Source organism: Phalaenopsis equestris, unplaced genomic scaffold, assembly GCF_001263595.1.
Source record: "Phalaenopsis equestris unplaced genomic scaffold, ASM126359v1 Scaffold000835, whole genome shotgun sequence".
Lineage (NCBI taxonomy): Eukaryota > Viridiplantae > Streptophyta > Magnoliopsida > Asparagales > Orchidaceae > Phalaenopsis > Phalaenopsis equestris.
The window spans coordinates 162,620-174,018 of NW_018165275.1; the positions used below are offsets into that span (position 1 = coordinate 162,620).

The window sequence follows — 11,399 nt, forward strand, 5'->3', positions numbered from 1 at the left end:
TTATATATATATATATATATATATATATATTCTTGCAATTACCAATCAAAACTTAATAAATAAGGATCGAAAGAAGAGCCTAAAGTTTAACTTATGCTAGAAATAGAATCTATCGTGTGATTAGCATGATCCTACATACACACAAAACCAAGAATTGCAAATAAAAAAATAAACCTAAAAAAAAATATTATATCAAAACCAAAAGACCTACTTAGCACATTTTTTTCTTATTAAAAATATGTTTATTCATATTTCATAAGTACTTCTATTTTTTGTTGAAAAAAGAAAAAAAAATCGGTAAAACAAAAACATAATGCTATCACAAACAGAATCTATACACGAGTTAAAAACCTAAATCAATACCTGAATTTGAAATTAAACAAAACATAGCTATTGGAGTTATAAATCAATTGAACAAGCGATAATATAACAATTGCAAAATTATTTATTGATATTATCACCAGGTCAATCAATCAAAAACAATAGTCTTTATTATTTGTTATTTCTAAAGTTTAATTATAAATTCATAACCCTTACAGAAGACAAACATGTTCTTGAATGTATTCATCCTAAATGCCTAAACAAAACCAAAAATTCAAACAATTTTTTTGCCCTGTTAATTCCAAATGTAGCTAATTCACTTAGTCAAGTTTTTAAATCATTTGAGTAGCTTTCTTTAAGGAAATTTTAAACATGATTTATTTTAATTAAACTTATTACTCATTTAACACTGTCATTGTCGGGTCCCAAGCCCCGGATACGAGAAAATGAAGGCTTGTGTTAAGTGGTCAATAGCTAGCATAAATTTTTTGTCAAAAAATTATGACATAAATCATTTAAATCATTGCAAAGATGCTAGTATCCGCTGAAAGCGACGCACTGTATGATCTAGATACAGTAAGAAGTGTGCAAGGGCTGCTAAACTGGCGCTTGGGGGTAATGTTAAATAAACAAGAGTCCTCACGTTATGGATGGATGCAAGAAAAGAAGTTAGTCCATGCAACTAATATTAGGATAGCATCCTAAAAAATAAGTACAATTACAGGTAAATTAACGGAATTAGTAGATATTATAATTCATAAAAAGAAAAATATCTTATGCATTCAAAAAACAAAATGTGTTGAAGAAAAAGCAAGAAGATTGATAACTTATGTTTTAAACTTTGATTTTCAGGCGGGATTCATATTAAAAATGATGTAGGTGTAATTATAGAAAAGAGTTTGAAAGATAATGATGTATAAATTAATAAAATTAGGGATAGAATTACAGTTCTAAAGATTATCGTTGATACTAAGATTCTTAATAGTATAAGTGTTATGCACCGTTCAAAAAAAAATTTAGAATAACCTAGAAAAATTAATACAAATGATAATAAAAAAGGTAAAGCTATATTGGATTTTGCTTTCAACAACAGCAACAAGTCTTTATCTCACTAATTAAATTTTGCTTTAGCTTTGATTTTGTAATTGCTAATATTGTACAAAAAAAAGAGATAAGCATATAATCACTTCCAAGAATTAATCTAATAAAACATAAATTGATTATTTTCTTATGAGAATCGACAATGTTGTAAAAATTGTAACATCATTTCAAGTGAAAATTTAAGTACTTAACATTAAAGATAAAAATACAAAGAAATATTATCATAGAATTAAATAGAGACGCTTAAAAAACACAAATATAACTATTTTTATGAGTAAACTTCAAGATCTTAAAATTTAGAATGTTAATGAATAAGCTAATATTATCCCGGGATAAAGTAACAAACACTATTAAACATGCACTTAGAGAATCAATATATATATATATAGTTGGTCGTGAAATAATAATGTGCAAAAAAAGATAATATATAGAACTTTTGACATAAAAATTAATTTAAATGTAAAATCTAAGATAACTAAAAAAATATGAAGTGATCTGTAAGGAGACTAAGAATACTTTGTGATACTAAGAATTATATTTTTAGTTATCTTTACAATAAATTATATAATTTAGAGAGTGAATGATATAAATATAAACTAGCCAAACAAAAAAAAAGTAATGTTTTAATTCAAATAAAGTGTCTTAAAGAAGAAAATTAAAAAGTATTTTTCTTAGATGAGGATATTCAACATAAGTGACAGATATTTTGATAAATCATTCAATGATGATTTCGAAAATATGATCAACATTAATGGTCTTAATATTGTTAAGAATAATAATTTTTTTATTTTTATCAACCAAATTCTAAAAAAGAAAGTTGATAAGGCTTTAAAGAAAATGATTGGTGAGATATCAGCAAGATCTAATGGTATTGAATACAAGTGTGAGAATATTTATGAGATTTGGGAATTTCATGGTTTACTGAACTTTTCAATTTTATTTTAAAAATTATTTCAATATTATTTTAAAAATTAAAAAAAGATGTCTGAGAAGCGAAGAAAGAGTATTTTGGTTCCTATTTTTAAGAATAATGGGGATGCATAAGTGTACAAATTATAGAAAAATTAAGTAAATGTGTCATACATTAAAATTATGGGTTAAGACGTGATACAAAGATTTCTCAAATCGGATTGAATTTATGTCGAGCACTATGGAAGTTATTCATATATTGAGAGGTTTGATGGAGAAGTAGAGAGTGAGTAAGGATGATCTACACATGAATTTTGTTGATTTAGAAAAAGCTTATGATAATGTTCCAAGAGAAGTTCATTGGAAAGTTCTAGAAAAAAATGTAGAGATGACTTATATTTAAGTCATTAAAGATATGTATACAGAGTTGTTACTTGTGTTCGAACAAAAAAAGGATTGAAAAAGTAAAAGGATTGAAAAAGTATTTTCGATTGAAAAAGTATTTTCCAAATTCAGTTGGATTACATCAGGGATTTGCTTAAAGGCCATATCTTTTTCTATAGTTATGGATGCTCTTATTAGACATTTACAAGAGCATATACCTTGGTGTATGATTTTTGCGGATGATATCGTTCTTGTAGATAAAACTAGAGAAAGAGTTCATGAAATACTTATTGATGTCAACTTTAGGGTCAAAAGGCCTTCTTTTGAGTAGATCTACAATTGAATAAATCAAATATAATTTTAGTAATTGTAGATTTAGTGGCGAAGTATAAAAATAGGTGATCAAATCATTAGAAGGAGTGAACATTTAGATATCTCGAGTCAATTGTTCAAAGGAAGGTGATATAGACGATGATGTTATTAGTAGAATTTAAGTTGGGTGGTTAAAGTGGAGAAATGCATCGAGCCTATTGTTGATAGAAAAGTAATGCTTGGACTTAAAAGGAAAATTTTATAAAATAGTGGTGAGACTTGTAATGCCTTGTGATGCATAATGTTATCCTATAAAAGAGATCCATAAAATAAGTTAAGCGTTGCTGAGATGAAAATGCTTAGATGGATGAGTAGCTTTAAAATTTAAGAGACAAAATACAAAACAAATATATTCGTAAAGTTTGGGTTGGAATAGCTCCATTAGCAGACAAGATTACAAAGAGTCGTCTTAGATGGTTTAGTCACATTAAACTTTGACCAGTTAGTGATCATGTGAGCAGAGTAGACATTCTAGATTTGACTTATGTTAAAATAGGTAGAGGTAGACCTAAAAAAATTTTGGCATGTTTATAAATATGATCATAATTTAAAGAATTAAATGAAAATATGATACTTAATAGAAGACAATGGAGAAAAAGGATTCATGTAGCCAGTTGTTGTTGTTGTTGTTGTTGTTGTTGTTGTTGTTGTTGTTGTTGTTGTTGTGTGGTTAGTAATTTATCAAAAAAAGTTTCTATGTAACCATACAAATATTCAATTCACATCATCAAATCATGTTTCCTTTTCAGATTTATCCATAGTGTATCCACTAGAAAGCAAAATAAGAATTTCATCAAAACACATATATATCCTAGTACTCTACCGACTAATAGTGTGATAAGAATGAAGACATTTATAACGCACATATAGAATTCAATGAAAGTGAAAAGATCATTTTTTTAAAATGAAAAAAGGTTTCCCCCAAGAACCATCACGAAATTAAGTACAAAAAAAAATATAAGGATATAAATTTATGCAATGAATTGGGTGAATGCATGAAAGTTATAAATCATGTTATATCATATACTATAGGCCCAAACTTTAATGTCTTTAACCCTGCTTTGCACCAAAAAACATCAATGTTCTCCATTTCCGCCTCTTAATTTTGTGTCCAATAAATCCTTTATACATTTCCCAAACAATCATACTGTTAATCGTATTGAAGCTATTGTCAGTGGTGTAAGCAGTGAAATCATGTCATGTTGATGTTGCATAACAAAGGTATATTTTGAAGTCAAGAGATAGGAATGCATGTGACGGTTCAGAAAGTTTACAAAGAAAAACTCAATGATTAAATTCTTATTTGTTAGAAGAATATCAGCTAAATTGTTCATCAAAGATGAATTTGTCCAAGATGAAAATAATCGATACTGTGGTACTTCACTTATTTATGCAATTGTTTAGTAATTAAAGAGGTTTCTCATAATTTTGAAGTTCCCTGTGATGGCTTTCAATGGTTCACATTGCTATGCTCTTTCATGGTTTCTCCTATCCTCCGTTTCCTATGGGGTTTGGGTTATTGAAGTGCCAATCCTGATAGCTAGCTGTATTCTAATTTAGCTTATTCTAAAATGTTTTTAAGCCTTATTCTATATTCCAGAATCATATTCTATGACTTCGTGATTGTAATTTTTTGTTGTTGGTGCCAGTTATAAACACAAATCATCTCACTTAAACTGAATTCAAACCATTTTCAGTTTTCATCAGACTTATTAGAAATAATGAGAATAAAAGACTGTTTCCCACCAAAAATGCATATTTTTGTATCTTTTGCTCGAATGTAACTATACATTACATGCTAGAGGGATGCATCAATCTCAATAAAGCAATAATGCGCATCTTTATCTTCATATGCCACTCAATCACAAGTAAAAAATAAAATATTTGTATGGAATAAATAACTACAAGAACGTTCAAGTTTTAAATATTTGAAATTAAAAGCGAAGAACACATCCTAACCTGAGATGGGAATTTTGAACCAAATGCCTTAGGTTCAATATTGTAGCCTCCAGGACTAGCAGCTTTGAAGATTCCATACAGCAGCTTAAGATCAAAATCAAATAAAAATAATCTCATACCCTTATAAATCTTTGCTACTAGCGCTTTCTTGCTTTCTGGGAGACCAAAAACATTGTACTTGAAGCAATCTTTCTTGGTCTTAGCATTACACATAAATATCAAGCCCATACCATCAACCTTCTTTAATTGTTTCTCTGCAGAATCATCACCAGTTAAATGTTTCTTTGTAGAAGTTGGTTTATCTGCATTATTCACTTTATTAGCATCTAAAAGAAGTATAACTAACAGCTACCCTCTTCTTGCACTTATTCATATTTTTACCTTTTGTGCCTTCTGCATCCTTTTCCTCGATTGTAGGAACGGCACTTTTTGTGGCAGATGCAGGATTCTCATCACTTTTTACATTTGGTTTTGCATTTTCTTTCATACTAGAAGAAGCTTCTACAACTGCAACATTTGATGATTTAGTTGGAGCTGGCTCAGCATTGGAACTCCCAGCTTTAGGCTTCGCATCGATTTTCTTCTTTGCGATTCTGACCGCTTTGCTCACTGCCCCTTTGACCTTCTCACCAACTTTTACATCTTTATCATCTACTTTCTCCACTTCATCATCAGCCTTTCCAATGGATTCTGGTTGGCCATCAGTTTCGACTTCTTTCTCCGCATTCCCTTCAGTAGATTTATCACAAGGTGACAATCCTTTTATCCTAATGGCACTCACATTACTCGTCTTCTTTTTAGGCGTCTTGGAAGGAGATGACAGAGTATTACCAGAGATGTCTTCAGCATTCTTCTTCCTTTTCCTTAATATTTTCTTTGTTTCCTTGTTGGAAGAGCTATTTACTGCTTCAACCTTCTTGTCATTTTCAACATCATTGTCACCCAGTTCATCTGTATTGTCATGCCCATCAACTAACTTCATTGAAACTTCTGCTGCCATTTTCAGCACAGCATTTGCCTTAACTTCTTCAGCATTCTTGTCTTCAAGAGCAATCAGAAAAGCTTCTTCATTCTGTTCACTCGTAAATGAAGTTGCCATAATATTAACATCGTTATAAAGGTCATTTTCAACATTTTCAGACTGATTACCACTGGAAAGCAAGTCCTTGCAATCTTCTGTTGCCATTTTTGCTAGAGGTCACAACAGTTAATATGTCAGAATATTTAAAATTAATAAGTCAGAGTAACTCAAGCCATAGGCAGCAACAACTTCACCCGTTGTGTGAGGTCAGGGCAAATTTAAAAAAAAGTGTGATATGCATCTCTAGCTATAATGGCAAAAACAACTGAGTAACATCATAGCTTAAAAAAAATTAAATAAAATTTAAATGATATAATAATAGCATAATATGTATTGGATGAAAAATATATCATGAAATATAAATCATATGTTAACTTAAACAACTCATTTAAATGACTAAAAATTTCTTCTATAGTAGGAACTATGTTAGTTCCTTAAAAAACAGATGAAGGCAAACTACTATGTTAGTTCCTTAACAAACAGATGAAGGCAAACTATCCATTTTGTATAAAAACCTTTAGAAGAATAATACTGAGTTACTAATGAGTAAAAGTGTGATATACATCATGCTGTAAAGGGCAAATTTAAGTGTGGTGTGAATGTAAATCTTACAAGAAAAAAAGGTCAAGATCCTCATTCATGAAGTGAAATGCCATTTCTCAGTAATTGTTGATGCCAAATGAGTTTTTTAAATAATGATCGAGGAAACATAGGAATGCTAAATTTGAACAATGGGTGAAAAGAAAAGAGAATGAATGAAATTCCTGATCTACTTGCTTAGCTAGACCTCTCCATCCGTAAGCTTCCAAACGTTCTCCCAAGAAATCTTCGAAGTTCGAACGAGGGTATTGTCCCTACTGCAAAAGAAGAAGAAAAAAGGGTAAGATTAACTCCAACTAATGCCCAATTGGGGACTGGCAAGCTAATTTGACCACATCTCTGTCATCTTCTCCAACCTCAAATAGCTCATAGTCTCCTACAAAACCAATGGTAAAAGCGCTAGCGTTGCAAGTTCCTTCGGCATGGATTCAAGTCTTACCAAGCTAAGAACTGTGGCGATTGGATGGATGAGGCGGCATTCGCGATACTTGACTCAACGAATGGGGGTATACATGCGCAAGGGTACTTTTCTAGTTTTGCTCGATTTGCCGCATAATTGTTTAGGTTAAGATGAATTGAACGGCTCTTTCAAACCAGGTTCACAAGTTGAATCATTGGTTCAATGCGGTTCTAATTGGTTCAACGTGGGAGAAGTTTTTATGTCAATTGAAATCAAACTTGTGACTTGTTCACGGTCAAACCGGACGTTCCAGATCAATTTTCAAAACCCAATTATGAAGGTTGATATGGACCTGATACTACGGTGTGTCTCCCCACCTTCAGAACTAGGGTCTGAACATCCAGCAATGTCTAACATTGTTGTAATTGGACCACATTGCAATGGATGATCTCAATCCCTCAAAATATCGAGTTATAGTGTTCTCCTAAGGCTCCACTGGCTCAAACTTCAACATAAATTATTCGAACTCAATTGTGTACTCCTCTATTGAGAGATCTTCTATTGTAATTGATGAAGCCTCCCTCAAGAACAAGTCTTATAATGTAATGTATTGGGAGATACATACATTGCATCTCCCTCTTTATCTTAAGACCAAGCTTTGATTATGGTTTTTCCTCTCACTAGCATAAGCATTTCAATTTTTTTCACAACAAATATGCACTCCTCTTTAATTTAATGCAACTAGCTTTACCATTCTGTACGGTGGAATATCCTAGTATTCAAATACCCATTCCACAACCTGGAACCACTAAATGAATTCGTATGGATCAATGTAACCATCAAAATTTGGCAAATCAATTTTGGCTTCCCTGATATAGTATGCAAAATCGTTGAGATAATAGTTTTCCTCATTGGACACTACCTGGTATAAGGGATTCACTTTCTCCTCTCGCTTCGGTGTATCATTGTTGTAGCTACGGGTGATCTCACCAGATTGTCTCATCCTAAAGGCGACAAGACTCTATTGCAATTGGAGGATTTCCCGCTACATGTCCTCCATAATGAGCTCCTAAACATCTTGTTGATAGTTTATCGACAGCATGAAATCCTATTCTTCAAATAAAATTTTTGATAGAAAAGGAAGATATGATTTGGGGTTAGGATTAGGCCTAGGGCTAAGTGAATGGTCGAACCCACCTCAAAGCTAGCGCCTTACTTTTTTGTATATAGTCTGAGTGAGAGCAACTGTAGTCTCCCCCGTTGACCTTCTTTTTCAAAAAGAATCTTCAACGAGTGGAAAAGACTCCCAGACTTTCTCCACGGTATGAGCCTCATACAGAGCCATGCCCTTGTGATATGATAAGAAGAAAAGACAAGAGTTTGATTTTGAAAGTCAAGAAGAAAAGGGGCGAAGCCGCCCTTATTTCCGCACCAACCTTGATTGTCAAATTGGGTGTATGGCACAGTTGGTAGAACATTGGGCTTTTAATCTAATGGTCGCAAGTTCAAGTCCTGCCATAACCCAAAAAAACCACTCATTATAAGGATGCAAAGTAACATTCAAAGAGCACACTTTAACCTTGAGACTTGCCCCTTTCTCAGAAACAACTTTGCTCGTTATGTGAGGTCAGGAGTTGTTTCAAACTGGCTTGGGCATCAATAGGTCAGCCCTCTCCTTCTTCATTGGATAGGGCGCAGGGGAGAGTCAAGTCAAGCACTAGTGAGTTAGGGTGGGACGCACCCAAAGCAGGATTTAGGGCAGTAGTTTGGCTTGCACATACATAACAGGGTGACCACGAAAGAAGCAGGCAAATCACTCTAGGTGTATGAGGGAAAAAAATTGTGGGGCGTTAGGTTAGATTGTATAGACTCTTGATTTAGGTGTAGGAAATCTTTAAAATATAAGTTAAAATGGCTCTAATACTAGATGATACCATTCTAGAGCTCATAGAAGATGTTTGGGAAAAGGATTTGCGGAGAAGAGGTTATGGATAGCTAGACAAGGCTAACATGTGGAGTCGGTGGTGTTTGAAAAGGATTTGAGGATAAATCTGTTGTTACACAGTAGGTTCAATGTCATCAGCAACTATCCTCGATGAAATTAGCAAGTCAGATGATAAAACAGCAAGATACAAGTGATAAAAAGGTTCTACCACCTTTTTCTACGTAAGATACAAATACATCACTTGCAAAAGGAGGATAAAGTACTCCGATGAAAAAAATTCAGATAAACGTCTCTCAAATCATGAAATAAGAAAACAAAAAATTCAAACCTACACAACATATATAAAAGTCCCCTCATAGAAAATATGTAAATAGACACTGGAGAAACATGTAAGAACCAAAAAGAAATAAACAAAGGAAGAAAACTTCCTAAAGAAATAAAGGAAAACAAAATTAGAAATAAACAATTAAAAGAGGCACTCAATCATCTCCGGCGATAGCGGAATCCACAAACAACTGACCGCAAGAGTTTTGTGTCCTGCTTCACACGTTATGTTGAACAGAGCTTCATCAAAACTCTAGAAAGTGATTACTTCCAATTATTTCTCTATAAGTTGAACATCAAATTCCACAATCCAAATAATGGGGAATAATGAATTACCAACAATAGGCAATTCTATGCATTAGAATTTTACCCATGAGAGATGATTCTATGAAATATTCTGATTAGTTCATTTTATTACATAGGATTATTCCATGCATTATTATGCATTAATTCTTTGCTTATGCTGGATGAATCCATGTATTGTTATGATTAATTTTGTTGTTTAATTTAGGATAGAATTCTATCAGAGGAAAGCCTGTCTTAGAAGAGCTTCCATTGCCAACATCATTTGTTTCTGAATTTTTACAAAGATTTTTAAGGTACAGAATACATATAATATCAATAAGAAATCATATAATCCCTACTTGTTGCAATATGCAGCAAGGATAGGAAACTAGAGCAAAAGAACATATCATATTTCAGAGCAAGGTAGTAGATTCTTACAAAATTAATATGAGCAACATACACCTGGAGGAGATCATCTTACTACCAAGCTACTGCACGAAACCAAATAAATCCCTACAAGTATTAATGGATCATTCAACTTGATTTAATTCATCAAGCAGCCCCTGTCTCGGTCACTTAGGTCCTCTGCATTTTCACAAACTATCTTGCCCCCGACGAAAATCTCAAACTACATAGCTCCCAACAAAGGAGAAAATTCAGCAAATAGCATTAGAAGTCCAATACGAGTTAAAATAAAACAAAATCATGAACCATGTAGACCTAGCTGATTCGGAGGCACATGGAAACGAATCACAACTCCGCTTACCAGCCTCTATTATCCGAACAAGAATGATATGGAGCAATGAATAAAAACCCTAGGAAGAACCTCAGGAATCTAGCATGCAATGATGGAAAATTAAAGGAAGCAGTAGAAACCAAAGCAAAAGAGCATAAAAATAAGAAATCGATATGGATGTAGAGCAGCATACCGAACGAATGCGTCGGCCAGTGAAGAGTGAAGAACGAAGAGGAAGACGGTGACGGCGGCTACAGAAGTGGCTGGTCGAGTCTTCCGGGTCGCAAAAACCCTTCAAAGATGCTGGGAGTGATCCGCATTCGGAGGGTTGTATCCGCAGATGTACCAATCTCAAGGAAGAAAATTGACGGCCCAAAATTGCTCGGGGCTTGCTCTGCGCTTATTTTTACAGCTGTTCATTTCACCAATAATTGCAAGAATGCCCTTGACCAGTGTCATACTGCTGTTAGGCGTGGTTGAGACCGGGTTGGACCGGTTATGGCACCGTGGGGACTGTCGCAGTCCACTCGTTATTCGTGGGTTATTTTGTCCCCAAATTTAGTTGCTTGTTTATTTTATTATAAGATTATGGGCATACAACTCATTTCTTATTTTCTGATATATCTAACATCTAATTTTAATTTTTTACATATATTTCATATTATCTAGACATGAAATAATGTACTTCATTTTTTAAAAGCAAATTAGTGATATTTTTATGTAATATAAAAAATTTATGTGATATAAATATAAAAATCAAAATTTAAGTGTTAGGAGTGTATATACATGTAAATGTCTCTATTTTATTTTATTTTTAAGACAAAAAGGAGCTACGGAGATGGCTCAATCATTAATCGCTATCATTGATATTAGTAGCTCCATCAATATCTATTTTGAAGCTTGTTGAGAGAATTAAGTCAACTAAAATGAACTTTTGGATTACGGAGGTTTTTGTTGTTAGCTTCTTCATAGCTAAAGGTGA

General features: G+C 32.9%; 1 protein-coding gene across 2 annotated transcripts in view; it reads right to left on the minus strand.

The window, feature by feature from the left end:
* The window catches only part of LOC110031511, a 33,824-nt gene extending 23,024 nt beyond the window's left edge, over nt 1-10,800 (minus strand). Inside the window, exons 1-3 of one of the 2 annotated variants that reach the window (XM_020734747.1) lie at nt 10,611-10,800; nt 5,428-6,237; nt 5,047-5,348 (exon numbers count right to left, since the gene is read on the minus strand). In XM_020734747.1, coding sequence (XP_020590406.1) covers nt 5,047-5,348; nt 5,428-6,232 — 1,107 coding nt within the window. In that variant the 5' untranslated portion in view covers nt 6,233-6,237; nt 10,611-10,800. Of the gene's footprint in view, nt 1-5,046; nt 5,349-5,427; nt 6,238-10,119; nt 10,144-10,610 lie in introns of those variants that run through there. The other variant, XM_020734748.1, reaches the window with a different exon arrangement.
* Between the last annotated feature and the right edge of the window lie 599 nt (nt 10,801-11,399).